The sequence below is a fragment of the Urtica dioica genome, chromosome 3 (genome assembly GCF_054948205.1).
Source record: "Urtica dioica subsp. dioica isolate 48M chromosome 3, U.dioica_male_clone48M_v1_H2, whole genome shotgun sequence".
In the NCBI taxonomy this organism is placed as follows: domain Eukaryota; kingdom Viridiplantae; phylum Streptophyta; class Magnoliopsida; order Rosales; family Urticaceae; genus Urtica; species Urtica dioica.
This window is the reverse complement of record NC_142758.1, coordinates 48,620,883-48,640,121: the sequence shown is the minus strand read 5'-3', so window position 1 is coordinate 48,640,121 and position 19,239 is coordinate 48,620,883. Positions and strand designations below refer to the sequence as shown.

At 39.1% G+C, this 19,239-nt stretch overlaps 1 protein-coding gene across 2 annotated transcripts; it reads right to left on the bottom strand.

Moving 5' to 3' along the window:
- Window positions 1-738: 738 nt before the first annotated feature.
- Window positions 739-5,014, bottom strand: LOC149403387 (WAT1-related protein At3g28050-like). 2 transcript variants are annotated; one of them, XM_089609871.1, is made up of 7 exons: window positions 4,803-5,014; window positions 4,383-4,448; window positions 3,094-3,207; window positions 2,747-2,975; window positions 1,858-2,016; window positions 1,402-1,553; window positions 739-1,157 (listed from the first exon to the last, which is right to left on the bottom strand). In XM_089609871.1, the coding sequence occupies exons 1-7, from the start codon at window positions 4,979-4,981 to the stop codon at window positions 998-1,000; spliced, it is 1,059 nt and encodes a 352-aa protein (XP_089465997.1). In that variant the 5' UTR covers window positions 4,982-5,014; the 3' UTR covers window positions 739-997. The 2 variants fall into 2 exon arrangements, 1 of the variants encoding a protein (XP_089465997.1); XR_016296160.1 differs by having other exon boundaries at window positions 1,021-1,157; window positions 1,874-2,016.
- Window positions 5,015-19,239: the final 14,225 nt, after the last annotated feature.

Here is a 19,239-nt window from a genome sequence, read left to right as displayed (position 1 = left end):
GTCACGAATATTTTTTTATTGACTTTTCATTGACGTTGACTATAATATTTATACATAAACACCAATTATCTTTATTCATTCGCGCCATATATGTAATTTATTTAAAAACTAAAAAATAAACAACAGTCTCTTAATCGTGAAGAACACAAAAAGAGGCAAAGGGGTAAACATCGATAGTTGATAGTCATCAAAATCGCATATTCGAACAGAGAATCCAAGATTTAGAGTTACAATTCGAAAACAGAATGAAGTCATTTCTTAGAAAGTATGAGTTTTATTATTTAATTTCAATTTAAGGCTATTTTTATTTCAAAATTGAGAATTTGGAAGTTAGGGTACTGATTTAAATTTGATTCGGTTTTTCTTATATAAGAGTTAATATCAATGAAATGAAGATTTGTGACGCTGTTATTCATTTCAGGGTATAATTTCGTCATTTTAGTTAAACAGAGGGTATGAACTCGACATTTTTGAAAACCGAGGGTTAAACTCGGCATTTCACTAAAACACAGGGTATAAATGTGTTATTTTCCCTTCACAAAAAGCTTCTAAGAAAATAAAATCATTGGACCAAATAATTATCCGAAAAATGAAAGATTTGCATTGTAAACATTCTCGATAATATTGAATATAATGGTTTTATATATATATATACATATATATATATATATCATTATTTACATCATGCATGGATTTTTATATATATATATATATATATATATATATATATATATATATATATATACATATATAATACAACAATATAATACATTGTATATTTAAACACAAATTATAAGTACTCCTTAAACTTCTACATCGAACATTTTGGTAGCGACCATGGTTTCATTTGACGTTAAATGAGAACAAGACTTTCTATATAAAGAAAAAATCTCATAAGATACTAACAAGACTGCCAATATAAGCACATTTTATGCCTACATGCTTATACCTAATTTTTTTTAAATCAAGAGCAAAGCTTTGATTAACCATTTGGCTTTTACGGAGAAATGTCTTTGTGCTCTTCATTAATCTGGTTTTGGAGGAGAGGATCGCAGTGAGTACTCGACTCTAAGCTCTCATCGACAATCTTCACCTCTTTGGCTTTTGCCCAGAGCACGGAATAAAACCCCGCGATAATTATCACAGCTCCAAGTAATCTGTACCAATTTATCGTACCAAATCATATGTTTCACATCAAACAGCCTATCATAGTCTAAAATTATATGGATTTTTCTTATTTTTGCGCACCTGAAAATAAAATTCTTACACACCCCTATTTTTTTTTTGAATTTTTATTTATTATTATTATTTTTTTTTTTTGCCTTCCCTGAGTTCGAATTCTGGCTCCGCCACTGTACCATAATATCAAACAAAAAAAATACTAAACGACATAAATTTAACCTTCCGAGATATAAAGTGTCGCCGAAGAAGATGACGCCGGAGACAGTTGAAATAATAATCTGGACAGGTTTGAACATCGTCACAAATACAGGCCCGGTTCTATTCAAGCACCATGAAGTTACCCAAAATTGGAATATAGAGCCAAAACCTCCCTGTATAGGTTGACAAAATAAAAAAATAAAAAAAAGGGTTCAGTGACTATAATGATATCTTAGAGTCAGTTAAATACAGAGAATAACTAGTACTATTAGTCTATCCTTGCTCAATAATCAAAGAGCTCTCAAGTTATCAAAATTAATACTTAGTCCAAAATTGAGGTCTCATCTTTCATTGGTAGAAGATGTATGATATTTGTACTTTTGAGTATTTTACCCGATATCTAATAGAAAGCCTCGAGCTACTCTTTCAACAAAAAATAATAAATAAAAATTGGCCGAATATAATTTGACAAATTACCGAGTACATGACAGACCAAAAGCGTGTCTTGGACTTCAAGCTCCAAGCACCGATGTCTCTTTCCATGACCAAGCACGCCATCGCCGAAAGAATTGCGACGAAGAAGGTGTAGAAAAATGCCATGACCAGCTCCGTCGGAAATCTCTTGAGGATTAATGCCTGAATCAACAATTGAATGGATTACAAAAACCAGAGTCAATTCCATTAGGATGTTGGATATAAGTGAAATTTTAACAATAATAGTTAGAAGTTGAATAGATATGAGAGATGATATGAGGAGAGGTTGTGAGAATTTATACCTTAACAAAGCAAATGCTTAAAAAAAACTCCAAAAAAAAAAAAAAAAACTAAGTTGGAGACAAACACGAGCAATGGTATGGTTGATATCTTTTCTTTTTAATAATGTCTTAATTACTCATTGAAATTCTATAACTGGTTTGTATTTTATAGAGCCATGGGTATTTCAAGAGACTCGTCGTTCTCCTAATATATAAAGTCCAAATCTTAAATGTTTAATGCATTTCTTCTTACCATCTCTCGTATTTATATAACACGACTTATAATTATGCTGTATTTAACCATTAACAAATTCTCTGTCGATTTTGTACTCATATGCTAAAAACTTAATTGTCAAACTCTTGGAACAATATCCAAACTTATGTTGTCAAATTTGTTTGTCACGTCATTACATTTTTTTGACAGTTTATATATAAGAAATTCATCACTTTTAAAGAAATTATTCAAAGGGAAATTAAAAAAAAAAAAACCCGATACTTGCACAATTTAGCTATTTTTCCTCTAATTTTAGACAAACTTTAACTATTTTGCAAATCTAGTAATTTTGATTAACTAGTTAGCTATAACACCTTTTCATTTGACACATTCTCACCTGTAAAATAAGCAAAAACGAAGAAATTAAGGAAACAAGGGAGAGAAACAAGCCTCCCAAGAGCCAATTAGAGTGCTCGGAGAGGAGTCTCGGATGATGAGAAGACAAGGCCATGTTCAGAAGCGTTGGACCGTCGTAGAAAATCACAACGAATGCCCCGAGGAGCGAAGTGATAGTTCCGATGGTCTTGAGGAGGCTAATTGTGCTTCTCCAATCATATCTCTCCATCCTAGGAAAATCAACCTCAAAATAAGTTATCACAAACCTATATAACTTATTCGAAAATCTCATAGCATTCCAAGAGTAATCAAGTTATGTTGTGTAAGTGGGAAAAGATAAGCAAAAACCTTAGAGTAATGGCAAGAATGAAGGTCAAAGCCGGGATGAGATTGAGCATCGCTGAGCAAAGAATTGGAGAGCTATAATAAAGCCCCGCATAACCCAAAAACTGAACCACAACACTGCAAGCAATACAATACACAAACAAAGCATTTCAAAAACAAACCTAATAACCATGGAATTAAATAAATTGTTTGCAATTACAATCAAAGGATTACCCGAACTCTTGAAATGTCGGGGTTCTCTATATGCGCATAGTTTACGACCAGAAGCACTATCCTAATTACGTTATTCTAAGAAAGCCAATTTTTCATTGTACTTTTACTCTATTACTCTTGTTGTGAATCTCCATATCATTTTATTTGATGCCTAAAATTCGTTGTCTTTCCTTCGTCTAATCCAATCCATTTATTTCGCATCTCGTTGTCGCCTCATATTTTGCTTATTGCAGCCGTATTTTCAAAACTCAGTAGAGTTGGTCGATGGTTTCAAGGCCAAGAAAACGATCAAGGGTAAAGTTGTCCAAATTTAAAACAATATAGGCACTTTTGAAATTTCGATATATGTATCTAGTATATTTGGAATTCCTATCTTAAAATCAAGTAGCTTTGTCATCATCTCTATCATATTCAATAGGACCTTGAGTGTAAATCAGGTTTTGAACTTAAACTTATCAAAACTAATAATTTTACAATCTTTTTGAAAGATACCCGTGCTCAAATATTCTTCTAGGCATTAAATAACAAATAATCACATTTTTTCATTATAATTTTCGTTGGATTATTTAGTTATTTAATTAAGGGTGATGTAGCTAAATAATCAATTTAAAGTTATGAATTTGCAAAATAGTTAAGGTTTGTCTTAATTTAGTGAAATATCCAAAATATGTAGTAATCTGGTTTCAATTTTTTTTTTTTAAGTGCTAAATTGTTTATAATAATCTTCAAAAAATTTAATCTTGGCTTTAAACAAATATTTTGAAAACGTAAATTTGGCTACTTTGCTGAAAAGTTGAAACTTTGAGTATTTTGTTAATCAATAAGTTTTAAATCGCTATTTTGTACAATTTTTCCTTTAATTAATTAGCATTTTTTAATTACTACATTATATTAACAAAAATATATTTCAAAAGTGGGAATAGAGCTTAAAATTACCCAAGAACGTCAAGGGAGAAGAAGTTTTTACATTATAATTTTAGTTGGATTATTTAGTTGTTTAATTAATTAGCATTTTTTTTAATTACTACATTATATTAACAAAAATATACTTCAAAAGTGAGAATAGAGCTTAAAATTACCCAAGAACGCCAAGCGAGAAGAAGCCACCAAGGACCAAGAAAGTAAGTGTCGAACGTTGTGATGACCTGCGAAGACATATGATGACAATAACAAAAAAAAAAAGGTATAAGTAAAGGAAAATATTAGACTCGGGTATTGGAGTGCAAAAACACCGAAAATTCCATTCGTTCTAGCACTGTTCACAAAATCGGAAATTTTGTTCTACACTATTCACGGAACCAAAAATTTCGGTACTCCTCATATATTTCAAGTTTAAATAATTTGGCCAAAACTCGGGTGGTATTTGGAATTGTGACATTTTGTTCCGGTCACTCCGAAATTCAGGTTTGGTCGGAATAAAACTTCCATTCCGTCCAATAGCCCAAGTTTCAGTTTCAATGGCATTAAAAAAAAATATATATAATTAAAAAGGTAATGACCTGAGGAAGAGGAAAGTGAAAGGAAAAAGTAGGAGGGAAGCGAGAGCGTTGGAGTAAAAAATGAAGACGAGACTACTCATTCCATCGGACAAAGCTGCTTTGCTTAAGATCATCGTACCCACTTCAGAGGTCTCAGCCAAAATCATTAAAGCTATTGGAAGTAACAACACTCGTTCCATATCTTTCTATTCTGGTTCTCACCCAAAAACAAAACAAAACAAAAAAAAGAAAGAAAGAGAGACAGAAGGAAATAACAAATATTGTGAGCTTGTTTATGGTATACACGTTATATATCTTCTTCTCTCTTTGCCTATCTGTTGCTTTCAAAGTCAACGTATTGAAGTTTGACAAAAAAAAAAAAAAAAAAAAAAAAGAGGATATAAAATATTTTTAGAGTTTGTTTATGGAACAAGTTACATAGCTTATTTTCTCTTTGCCTATACTTGCTTTCAAATTCCATGTAATGAAGTTTGAAAAAAATGAAAAGAGAACAGAGGATAATAACAAAGATAATCTTGTTTATGGAACACGTTATATCATCTTATTTTCTCTTTGCCTATCGTTGCTTTCAAATTCACTGTAATTAAGTTTGACTTTTGAATTTTGGTTGATATTTTAGCTACCTCTTTAACTGCTTACCGTCTTTGATATTTAGCTAACTATCAAATTCAAAATAACGAATTTGCCAAAATAACTAAAGCTATCTAACACATGAAGTAGTTAGTTGACAGATTTTAATACCACAATAATATATTAAGACTATTTAAGTTGTTGTCTGATAAGAGCACATGAGTAGCTAGTTTACATATTTTAATACCACAAATTGAATCAAAATAACATAAAAGTCCGATATAGGTCTGAAAAAACAGATACACTATTTAGGTTTTTACGTATTTAACAAGTTAAGTAACAACTTATCAGTATAGTAAATTAGCAAGTAAATGAACACAATAGATGATAATCAGTTCGGCTAACTGTGTCCACTTCTGAAAAATGATACTCCTAATTAATGGAAAGAGAAACTTCACTAGACGATAGAGTAAGTACAATTTTAGACGATCATGGATGACTCATCTTTCAGGTCTCCTCAATTTCAAACTACATTAGTGATATCTAACTCAGGCTTCCCCTGAGTTTGAATTCCTGTCACTTTCCACTCACACTCTCTCAGTGTTTCAACAACGCTTATAATAATATGTGTTTACAATATCTGAATCAGCTTCACAACAAACTCTATGACCAACTCTAAAATACAAAATAAGCTATATATAGAATGTTAGAAATTTTGAAATATTCAGGAAATCTCCCTCTTCTGAATGATATTTGTGAAATTTTCCTTTGAAGTTTTAAGATTCGTTAGGCTTATAGCCAGTTAGCCAATGGTCCAAGTTATAGAGCATTATATATATATATATATATATATATATATATATATATATATATATATATATATATATATTCTCATCGTCTTTGGCATTTGAAGGACCATTGTGGGAATCTACTTCTATTTGAATTTTGTACTTTCGTGTATAAGATCCAATAATCTTACTCACTGTATTTAGGAAAAAAAATATATAAAAAGAACCGAAAGATTTAAGTCACCAAGAAAAATGTATATTAAGCTTCGAAACCAGCAAAGTTGCCAGATGTCAATAAAATGGAATGAAAAGTAAACAAAACGGTATAAAATGTAAATATAATGAATCGTAAAATGAAAACAAAAACAACATAAAATGTGACAGAACAGAAAGAAAAAAATTACTTTTGAAAAAATTCGTGATTGTTATTATGGTTGGCCTAAATTGGAATTTGAACCACAAATATTTTTCATTCGTGTAATGACTTCGTGTCAAAGAAAATATGAAGTCTCACAATATCTAGCCTTTTTTTTCAAGTGAAGAGAAGTCAACGTTTTTTTGGGTAAGTCTTGATGATCCTATTTATTCTACCACTAAGCATAGAAATTTGAATATATTAACCTTAATTTTTAATCAACCCGTATTAGCTGGCCACACTAAGCTTCAAATATAATAATAAACAAAAATTGGACCTTGAAAAACTTGCAAATATGAAATCCACATTTCGTTCTAACATAAAAATTATTATGATTGACAAATATGAAATCCACATTTCGTTCATATATATATATATATGAACGAGGAAGTCCTCATAATTGGACTATTATATATTTTATTCAAAAAAGAAGAAAAAAAACATAGATTATTTTATAATACTTCAAAGAGAAGGTCTCTAAAGGTTTGGCTACTTGGGGGAGGAAGAAATTTGGGTGAGATTAGAATCGGCATCGAAAGACAAAAACCACTACAACATTTACCGACGATTTTTTTCGTCGGTAATAACCCTAAAGTCGTTGCTAAATACATTTAGCGACGATAAAAATCGTCGCTAATTTTCCGTGCCTAAATATATTTAGCGACGATTTAATCGTCGGTAAATATTTAGCGACGATAAAATCGTCCGTAAATGTTGTGACGAGAAGTTTTTTTTCATTTTGAAACAGACAATTAGCGACGAATTTGTCGTCGCTAATTACCGCGGGAAAAAATCCCGCGTCAATTAGCGACGACAAAGTCGTCGCTAAATGTTGTGACGAGAAGTTTTTTTCGTTGTGAAACAGAGTTTTAGCGACGACTTTGTCGTCGCTAATTCACGCGGGAATTTTTCCCGCGCCAATTAGCGACGACAAAGTCGTCGCTAAAACGTTGTGTGAATAATATTTAGCGACGATTTTATCGTCGCTAATTATTATTATTATAATTTTTTTTTCGTCGTTTATTATTTATTTTTTACGGTTTTTTTGTTGTGAAATTCTAAAATGAAAAATCATATAAAAACTAAATTATATTATCCAAATCAACAACTATATAAAATCCGGTTACGTACGTTTTCGGTTATCGAGAAATATGTAAATAATAAATACACAAAACAACTAATAAACCACTAGTCGCGACGTTTGCTTTGTCGTCCCGCCACTCGTTTTTCCCCTCCTCGACGAGAAACGCTCTTCTGCTGGCGCTGAAGTTCTGCAGGCTGCAGCGTCGGAGTAGACTGACTTGGTCCGCCGGGCGTCGTCTGCTGGCTGGCGTCGGGAGTCCTCTGCTGGCCGCCCGTCGGAGTGCGGACGTCGGGCGTCGGAGTGTGGACGCCGGCCGTCGGAGTCTGCTGGCTGTGGGATGACGGAGCCTGCTGCGAACTCTGCGGAAATTGGGACATGAACGAGCTAAGGTTGAGGCCGGGCACCTGACTCTGTATTGTCTCGGCGAACGCGGCGAGGGTCGATGCCAACACCTCCTGCGAGACATATCCTGGTTGCGACGTCCCAGCCTCCGAACCGTAGACTTCGGCGACTTCAGCCGCCATCCGTGCTCCCTGTGGCACCAAACGTCCGACGCCGGTCAAGTGATCAGTCCGCAAACCCATAATATCGCGGATCGCCTGCTGCTCTAGAACGGAAATATCAACGTCCGCTCCTTGGTGCTCAGCCTTCGCTCGCAACGTGTTGAACCTAGCGACCAGTCGATCCTGATATAATTAACTAGTTAGTATATATTAATCGAAAAATAAGAAAAATAAATGTAAACTTACATAACGTGCGGAGGCTTCAGGAGTCAGCCATTCAGACTTGTCGGACTGATGTTGGCGCTTATAGTTCGCAAACAAGCTCTCGAATGCGTCTGTCTCGACGCTCTTCTGCATGTAAACAAAACTTCAAGTGTTAGATAATTTTAACGATTTGATGTATCATATAAACATAAAACTTACGTTTTTCATGCGGTGGGTCGAGAACCCAATCGTCCCCTGTCGAGTCTTCGTCTTCTTCTTCGCGCGATTCGCCTTATTCTTCGCTTGTACAGCCTGTTGTAATATAAGTAAACGTACACGTAAATAACAAACCGTTTAATAAACATTCGAGTAACGTAAATTATTCGATATTACCTTAAATTCATCGCTCGTATATCGTTGTATCAGCGTCTCCCATTCGGTGTCGAGCTTAACGGTCTTCGGTTTCAGCGACCGCGCCACCTGTACGCTGCTCTTGCAGTCGATGTCGAACCACGACCGCAATGTATGCCTCCAATCGCGAAGACGAGTCTTCGCGTCTCGAATGATTGCCGCATCGACAATCGCCTTCTTCTTCCCGGTTGCATCACCATCGACTCGAATGTCGTACTTGTCTCGAATCGCTGCTCGGATCTCGGCCTCCTTCGCCGGCCCCACGTTCGCATTCGTCCACCTTGGGACCGTAGGCGAGATCTTGTCTCGGACGACCAACCCGAGCGTGTTCGCGAACGTCGCGAGATCCGGATCCATCTCGCGCTCTTGCTGCAAGAACGACTGAAAGTCCTCGTTATAAATAACGACTTCCTTCACCCCGGGGCGCCGTGCACGCTCAGATCGAAGCCCGCCCGTCGGCCCACGCACGGCCGGTTCGATATCCTCGTCTTCTTCTTCGACGCCATCACGTACGGGCGCCGACTGGCAATAATTCGGGAGACGGGCTAAGAAGTCATCCCCGTCTCCGCTGCCTCCAGCTCCTGTAGCCGCAGCCATCTGAAATTCAAAAATAAATTATTTAGTTATGCATTCTTAATGATTTAAATCAGTTAATTTAGTAAGTAAATGAAAAACGTTATATACTATCAATCATCGTCGTCTGACAAATCATCTTCTTCCATCAAATCTTCGTCCTCAGTTTCTTCATCATCGATAAACTCTTTTTCTTCAATATTTTCCAACAAGTTCACTGCGTCGTTGCTCACGGGCTCTGGTATCGCAGACTGATGACGCATTGACAGTGAATCTAAATCTAATGGTTCTACTGACAACTGAACTGAAGACGAAGATTGACCAAGAATGAGGTCAATATCAGGAAGATCCCACACATTTCGATGATTACACTCTTCGACGATTCGCCAATCAGGACCATTCAAGTTATCTTCCAAGTAGAAAACTTGTTTCGCTTGAGTTGCCAAAATAAATGGCTCGTCTTTGTACCATTCTTTTGCCACATACACGCTTGTCAAGTTATTGTCGTTGCGTGTCCTTTTCCTCGGATCTTGATCACCGAACCAACAACATTGAAATAAGACGACGCGACAATTGTTCTGATACGTCAAGACAATGACGTTTTCTACTTGACCGTAGAAGTCGTGACCTCCTTCACTTGGTACACATACCCCGCTATTCTGAGTCGTTCTTCTGCTATCACGTTGACGAGAGATAAATTTAACCCCGTTCACTACACAACACGGATACGTCTGTGGTGCGAAATGTGGTCCCAATGCCAATGCATATAATTCGGAGGTAACGGATAATCCGTCTTGGCTCATGCGAAATACCTACATACAACCATTAACGAGTCGGTTATTAATTATCTCATATTCTTTGAGTTTGGTAGTGAAATACCTTTTCCCAAAACCACTTTGGGAACTCAAGTCGATGCGCTTCTTCAACATCTGGCCGACCTTCTAATTCCATGAGATCTATGTGTTCACTGAAATAAAATTCATGTTCATTTAATACATCACTTCGTATAAATATAATTCAAGTTCATTTATTTCACTCATTTACCTCATGAAATCGTCAATTTCGGGACAATTTCGTAAAATGTACCACTCAGCGAGCAATCGTATATTCTCATCTAAGCGTATCGTGGTCATCTTCCCGTAAGGCCGATAACTTGATGACTGAAACACCGATAACTCTCGTTCGACACCTTCGAAGTTAGACGCGACGTCTATTCGTTGGGGCATGTTGAAACGATTCTCAACGCCTTCTAGATACCTTGAGCAGAATGTCAATGCTTCATCTACAACATAGGCTTCGGCAATTGAACCCTCTGGTCTAGCTCGATTACGCACAAAGTTCTTGAGCGTTCCAAGGTATCTCTCAAATGGGTACATCCACCGCATATGAACTGGACCTCCGTTAATTGCCTCCTCCGGTAGATGCATTACCAAATGAACCATGATTGTGAAGAAATCAGGCGGGAAAATTCGTTCCAACTTACACAATATAAGCTTCACATCCTCTTGCGCCTTCTCAATGTCTGAAATTACCAGCGTTCTAGAGCAAATTAGTCTGAAGAAGTTGCAGAGCTCTATTATGGCATCTCGAATTGTTCGCTCCAGAAAAGGACGAATAGCAGGAGCCAATAGGCGCTGCATAATCACGTGACAATCGTGAGACTTCAAACCCGTCAACCTCCCATCCGCGGTAACATTCTTCTTCAAATTCCCAGCAAAACCATCGGGAAATCTGACAGATCTCAAGAACTCAGTAAACCGCTTCCGTTCTGAAGGTGTCAGAGTGTATGACGAAGGCGGTTTCATCCATATATAATTCATTTATAAGTAATTTATAACAAATATATAACTAAAGTTTATAATCCTATAACTAATTAAAATAAATTTATAACTAAAGTTTATAATCCTATATATATTAATCATATATACCTAATATATAACTAATATATACATAAATTTATAACTAATATATATTAATCCTATAACTAACTAATATATATATATATATATATATATATATATATATAGTTTTTAAAAAAAAAACTTACCGATCGGACAAAAAGAAGAAGAGGGCGCGGGTTCGCGGGGAAGAGGGGAAGCAGACGCGGGTCGCGGGGAAGAGGGGAAGCAGACGGAGCGGCGGAGGGGCGGCGTCGGCGGCGGAGTGGCTCGGCGGAGGATCTGCACCGGGAGAGAGAGAGAGGTAAGGAGAGAGATGCATGTGAGGAGAGACAGAAGTAAGGAGATAGAGAGACTTACCGGGTAGCGTCGACGGCGTCGGCGGCACACGGCGGAGGACGGCACGGCGACGGCGGGAGAGAGAAAAAGAGAGAGAAAATCGATTTAGGTTAAAGAAAGAGAAATGGGGAAGCTGGGTCGCGATCTGGTATTTAAAGACATTTAGCGACGATTTTCTCGTCGCTAAATGATTTCATTTCGTCGCTAAACGAACTTACGTTAACCAGGCATTTAGCGACGATTTCGTCGTCGCTAATAGTAAATTTCACATATTTAGCGACGATTTTATCGTCGCTAAATCATTTCGTTTTAATTTAATGGGAGAGATTTTTCCCTCTTTAAAATTCGTCAAAATTCGAAAACATTTAGCGACGACGAAATCGTCGCTAATTGTATAGCGACGACAAAAAACTATTTAGCGACGATTTCATCGTCGCTAAATGTTTTTGTCTTAATCAAATTGGAGGGATTTTTCCCTCTTTAAAATTCGAAATTAATTCAACATTATTAGCGACGATATTGTCGTCGCTAAATGAATTCAGAAATAATTAGCGACGAATTTATCGTCGCTAATTATTTTCCCGCGAACTTAGCGACGACAAAATAGAATTAGCGACGATAAATTCGTCGCTAATTATCTTTGCCGCCAAACTTTATTATTTTTCGCACCAAAGAATTAGCGACGATAACATCGTCGCTAAAAGGGTGATTAGCGACGATTAAGTCGTTGCTAATAGTTTCGTCGCTAAATGTGGTATTTCTTGTAGTGAACTAGTTCTTGAGGTGTTAAATTCCTCGTCAACCTTGACCTCTCCGAAAGTAATTTGGCTTGAGGAAAGGAAGCTTAATGTGCTCCTTGAAAAAGAGGACAAATATTGTAGACATCAGAGTTTTATTGCGTGGTTTAAAAGTAGCGACTCTTATTTCTTTAACCAAAAGGCTCCTCTTAGAAGGGAAAAGAATCAAATTTCCGGGTTGTAGGATTATAGCGGGGGTATTGAAGGTAATATATCTTCTAATTTTTTGATATCTACTCCACATTTCTTCGCTCTATGGATGCCATTGATTTGGTCACAAATTTATTGGAGTCTTGTATTTCGGTTAAGAATAATAACTTGAGTCTTACAAGAAGTTTCTTGACCGAAGAAGTTCGAGAGGCTTTTTTTTAGCATTGATCCCTCATAATCCCCGGGCAAAGACGACTTATCCCGACTTTTCTTCCAAAGTTTTAGAGTACAATGGGATGGGAGTATTGATTACTCCAATTCTAAAAATCAAGATCCCAAAAACATCCATGATTTTTAGCCAACTAGTTTATGTATTATGATTTACAAATCTATATCAAAGTGCAATACTTAGGGTCTCTATGACGGAGCCAATATCCGAAAACCAAAGTGCATTTGTTAGGTGGTGGGTAAATTTTTGACAACGTGATTACTAGTAATGAGAGAGCTTATAATCATATAAGTGTATATAATCATAATAATATTATGACATATTGAGAATACATACGGCGATACATTTGAAAATAAGTGTCAAAGTTGTCGCACCGATCAAAATACTGATACTGAAATTGATACTCGCGTAACGAGTACATATCAATGATTCTATGTTACGAGTGCAAAAGAATACGTATGACCAGCCAAAGACGTATAGCTAAGAACACTTTTCCTAGTTTTAATTTTTTTTTTTTTTTTGCTCTAAAATTTTACAAATAAGTCCCTCTCTCTTAAATGTTATTGCATATTATTCTGATTCTTAGGCTCTACTTTGCAACCAATTAATATATATGTAGTCATTACTTCTATAAAACTATTAACTTATTCTCCAATATATGCTCCTCGGATTTGAGAGGGCCTAGTTAATGTCTCAGTCTATCTCTATCTCATATAGCTGTTGTTTATCCTCATCTAACAATCATTTATGCTGTTTTTCACACATAACGATCTCTTCTCTCTCTCTCTCTCTCTCTCTCTCTCTCTCTCTCTCTCTCTCTCTCTCTCTATATATATATATATATATATTGAAAATAACTCATCAAAGCATAATGGGCTCCACTAGCTGAGTTAATGATTGATATAGTGATGTCAAATTGCATTAATATGTTGAATATAATAATTGAAAGAGTGATATATACATTACTTTTAGGACAGCCACATGATGTCAAAGCATATATATAATGATTTCATGGTAATAGTAATCTCCAAAGAGTACATATCATGAAGTATTTTTAGTACAACTCTCATTACAGAGAATCAATTCAGGCTCTTTTGTTTATGCACATTTCAATAGTCTGTTCTTTGGAATGAGAAATTTATGCAGATGTTTCCTTCTTTTGAAAGTGCGATTGTCTGCCTTGGAAAAGGAATGAAATAAATGATAATATAGGAAAATCAGTGAGAGATCAGAGACCAAATCGTCATCCAAATGGTAAAATGGCCTATTTAAGTTGTGCATTACTTTGTCTTGCAAAATATAAAACTTCTACTCTTTTTTTTTTCGTGTTCAAAGTAAGGCCACGGAGAAATGAGTGATGAGTGATCTATATTAGTTGAATGAACAGGTAAACCATGATTTTTTTTATTTTTTTTTTTTGTCTGTGTGCCAGTTTTGTTCAATCCCGCAATAGAAATTTTTATTTTTTTTTTGGGCAGAAGCTGCTTTTCTTTTTGACATGTCGTTTTGTCACAGGAAAGTTCAGTTTTCCTTTTCTTTTTTTTTTTTTTTTTAAAAAGAAGGAAAGTTCGTTTTTCTCAAAGACAAAAAAAAAAAATAAATAACACATTTATACCATGTGTTTTAGTGAAATGTTGACTTTAACTTTTGATTTTAAAAAATATCGAGATCATACATTCTGTTTAACTAAAATGACGAAATTATATCATGAAATAGATAATAGTGTCACAAATCTCTCTTTCATTGATATTAACTCTTATATAAGAAAAACAGAATCAAATCCAAAACAGTATCTTAAATTTCAAATTTCCAATTATGAAATAAAAATAGCCTTAAATTGAAATTAAATAATAAAATTCATATCTCCCAAGAGATGACTTCATTTTGTGTTCGAATTGCAACTCTGAATCATGGGTTCTCTGTTCGAATCTGTAATTTTGATGACTATCAACTGTCGATTTTTACCCGTTTGCCTCTTTCTGCGTTCTTCACGATTAAGAGACTGTTGTTTATTTTTAAGTTTTTAAATAAATTACATATATGACGCGAATGAATAAAGATAATCGATGTTATACATTAAATATTATAGTCAACGTCAATGAAAAGTAATAAAAAGAAGATTTGTGGCACTGTTGTCTATTTCAGGGTATAATTTCGTCATCTTAGTTAAGCAGATGGTATGATCTCGACATTTTTTAAAAACAAAAGTTTTTTTTTTTTGATAAAACGTGGATGGGACCACGATAGGTAGATTAAAACTCTCACGTATGGCGGAGGAAAACCGTGGTTACATTAAAGGGACATCCTTAAGAACTTACCGGACGGCACATGGCGGGACAAGCTCAGCCCAACGAACCTCCGAGTTGACAAAAAGAGCATACTTAGCCAAGTTATGGGCAACAACATTGAGCGAGGAAAAAAAAAAGAATACTCATGAAAAGCACCTAGACTCGCCTTGATATCCTCCAAAATGGTATCTGTTAGGCCGTCTTTTTCTTATGGTAAAAACGACGCCTCAATTGCAAAAACGACGTTACAATATAAAAGGACAATTTAGTCAAATGCTAAAAATACGCATGACTAAAATCAAGCGCCAAGCGCAAGTGACAAGCGCCAAGCGCAAGCACCAAGAGCAAGCGCCAAGCGCCAAGCGCCAAGCGACAAGCGCCAAGCGCAAGCACCAAGAGCAAGCGCCAAGCGCCAAGAGCAAGCGCCAAGTGCCAAGCGACAAGCACCAAGCGCAAGCGACAAGCACCAAGCGCAAGCGACAAGCACCAAGAGCAAGCGCCAAGCGCCAAGCGACAAGCGCCAAGCGTCAAGCGCCAAGCGCCAAGCGACAAGCGCCAAGCGCAAGCGACAAGCGATGAGCGACAAGCGACAAGCGCCAAGCACCGATTTTTTTCCTATAAATAGTTCATTCATTCTCAACTCAAAACTCAATTCACTCTCAAGTCATTCTCTCGACTCAAAATCCTCTCTCGACTCTCAAGTCATTCTCTCGACTCAAAATCCTCTCTCGACTCTCAAGTCATTCTCTCGACTCAAAATCCTCTCTCGACTCTCAAGTCATTCTCTCAGCCAAATACTCTCCCAACTTCAAAATTATCCCGGATCATAAACAAAGACCGAGAGCCACCTCTCGACGGGAGGAAGAAAAAACAAAAATCCAAGAATCCACTCACATAGCAAACACACTCGCCCTGAACTACGTCATGACCTGATCCCGCAAAGCGGGTACGTAGGCAGCTCACGAAGAGCACGGTCACACCCCCCATTCACCCTACTCGCTCCTCAAAAAACACAAATCCTCTTGAGAGCCGAGGAAACGTGACCCTGACAACAAAATATCGAGACACGTCGCAAGCTCGCACCCCGACACGTGTCCCGTAAATGTTATCCGAGAAATCGCATTAACATTTTGGCGCTAGAAGGAGGGGATCTCGAGAACAACCACGAGCTCTCCACCGGCAAACTCACTTCCTCCACGGAAGACCACAAAACACCAGGTACAACAAATGGCTAGCCACCTAGCTATCTCCGAACGCCCCGCCCCTCCGGCGGGAAGCATCGCATTCAACACTCGGGCCCGAGCCCGCCAAGCCCAAGAGAACGACGCCCCCCAAGAGGAATCTCTCCCCGCGCTCGTTCAAGGCGACCGAGACGCAAGAATGGAGCGAATCGAGACAAGTATCTTTCGTCTCGCCGGCGTTGTCGCGAGACTCGGAGGCCAAGACACCCTCATCAACGACGTCTTCGACGAGCAAGACATACCAGAGTATATCCCGTTGGGACCAGAAATTGGAGACTCGGAGCAAATCCACGACGACAACCCCGAAGGCGAAGCACCCGAACCCTTTCAAGGAGAAAGCGATGACGTCCCCGATCCGAGCATTCAGGACATCGGCCACAACCACCTCGAAGGAGCACGAGGAGTTCATGACCATCACCGACGCCGTCAGGCTAGCCAAGCGATGGTCGAGCCAAGGCCACGAAACCACCCGGCCGCCTCACAAAGCTCTCGCTCCTTCGTCGAGGCTAGAACGGATCGGTCGCGTTCATCCACCCTCGATCGCCGAGGCCACGAAGAGGACGTGGCGGCTAGCGGCGATACTCGAAGGTTCGCGCCACCAAGACGCATCCATAACCTGAGAACCGGGACCCGCCATGACCAAGAGCAAAGGCAACAGCCAAACGCTCGATGGGAGATTCCACGGAATCCCCACCCCCCGGCGAACCCCCGAGCGGCAACGGAACCGACCCCGACCGATCCAACTCCACCACACATTGCGCCTCTCGACCAGGCGTCTAACGAAAGAAGACACACGACAAGACTTGCCCCCGCGGTAACCCCCACTAACGATACGGACGTGATGACACTCTTCCAAAAGTTGAGGGACGAAGTGCAAGACATCAGAGCAACCCAAACATTGACGCCAGACGTCCGCAACATGATGGAAGACGCTGCGTCCCCATTCACCGCGGATATCCTCGCAGAGGATTTTGCGCGCGATTTCCTTCTACCACGCATCCCTGCTTACGATGGAAAGACTGACCCACTTTGTCACATACAGCAGTACCAGATGTGGATGAAAGTGGGGAGACACTCAATGGCGATCATGTGTCAGGCCTTTTGCCTCACTTTGAGCGGCCCTGCCTACCAATGGTTCCTCAAGCTAAGGCCCGGAACCATTCGATCTTTCGAGGAGCTGCAACAAAACTTTCTTGCCCGCTTCGGCGGCTCTAGAGAGAGAAAGCTGGGGAAGAGCCACCTCCGGACAGTCAGGCAGAGGAGGAGCGAATCTCTGCGCGAATACTTGTCACGTTTCACTGAGGAATCAAACAGAGTTGACAAATTCGAAGATGGCGACGCCATTTCGGCGATTCTCGACGGACTCTTACTTGGCGACTTCCTCAATTCCTTGATCAAGAAAGAGCCAAAGACAATGACCGAGCTCGCGGCCCGAGCCGGAAAATACATCACTCTAGAAGAATTTGTTCAGATCCGAAGGACAAACGACCAAGGAAATCGCCGAAGGGAGGACGAAGAGTCCGACGACTGGAAAAGGAAAAAAGCGCGTGCCGACAATTCCGGACGACCTCATGCTAATTCAAAGAGTCTGTTGGTGGATAAATTTCGAGACCACTCGAATTTCACTCCGCTGAACGCCCCGCCTGAAAGAGTCTTAGTACTAGCTCGCGAGAAGTTCAGAGCCCCCGAACCTTTGAGGACGGAGCCGGGAAAGAGAGATAGGTCAAAGTATTGCGAGTTCCACAAGGATCACGGGCACTTAACCTCCGAGTGCTTCCATCTGAAAAGGCAAATCGAGGCCCTCATCCAACAAGGAGAACTGAAAGAGTTCGTCCTCGACATGATCAACAACGCCAGAGCCTCCACAAGCCAACAAAACGCGACCGCCAACGGAGCAGCACATGGCCGTAACAACCGAGCGGCAACTCCCCTCAACGTCGTCAACTGAAGAGCCGCCCATCAGACTAGAGATCCGTGTCGTATACCGGACCCCAAGGCTTAGATCGCCTATTTTGAAATTGGAATTCGCGACCCCCACGGGGGAATGTTTTAATTTTGCTTTGTCTTTATAAACCCCTAAGAGGGTCCGACCTTTGAAATCCGCATCCGCGAAATCCCCTTTTGCAAAAAAAAAAAAAAAAAAAAAAAAAAAAAAAAAAAAAAATTTCCCGCTCACGTTGCTGCTTTTGAATAATTTTCAAACTTACGCATTCAGAGAAATAAGAGAGTTAAGAAACAATCAGCCTTACGAGGCCACGTCTTACGAGACTCAATCCTATGGGATCAAGCCTTACGAGGCCACGGGACTCAGCCCCACGGGGTCAGCCTTACGAGGCCACGTCTTACGAGACTCAATCCTACGGGATCAAGCCTTACGAGGCCACGTCCCACGGGACTCAGCCCCACGGGGTCAGCCTTACGAGGCCACGTCTTACGAGACTCAATCCTACGGGATCAAGCCTTACGAGGCCACGTCCCACGGGACTCAGCCCCACGGGGTCAGCCTTACGAGGCCACGTCTTACGAGACTCAATCCTACGGGATCAAGCCTTACGAGGCCACGTCCCACGGGACTCAGCCCCACGGGGTCAGCCTTACGAGGCCACGTCTTACGAGACGCAGCCCCACGGGGTTAGCCTTACGAGGCCATGTCCCACGGGACTCAATCCTACGGGATCAACCCCACTGGGTTAGCCTTACGAGGTCACGTCCCACGGGACTTAAATTCTGCAAAGTCGCGCCCCACGAGGCATACCGCTACAAGATACGTATCTAAATCACAAATGGAAAACCAAACGGTCTAAAGACATCAACGACGAAGCTCTCGGGGAATTCAAATTAAGTTTCTCGCTCGACAAGTCGCACAAGAAACTGGGGGGTTAATGTTAGGCCGTCTTTTTCTTATGGTAAAAACGACGCCTCAATTGCAAAAACGACGTTACAATAT

Coding starts and splice junctions, on each gene's coding strand:
- LOC149403387 (XM_089609871.1), bottom strand. CDS start 4,981: ATGGAACGAGTGTTGTTACTTCCAATAGCTTTAATGATTTTGGCTGAG. Junction 3,208..4,382: donor TTCTCGCTTGGCGTTCTTGG/GTAATTTTAAGC, acceptor TATTGCTTGCAG/TGTTGTGGTTCAGTTTTTGG. Junction 2,017..2,746: donor CGTTTTTGCTTATTTTACAG/GTGAGAATGTGT, acceptor TTGTTGATTCAG/GCATTAATCCTCAAGAGATT.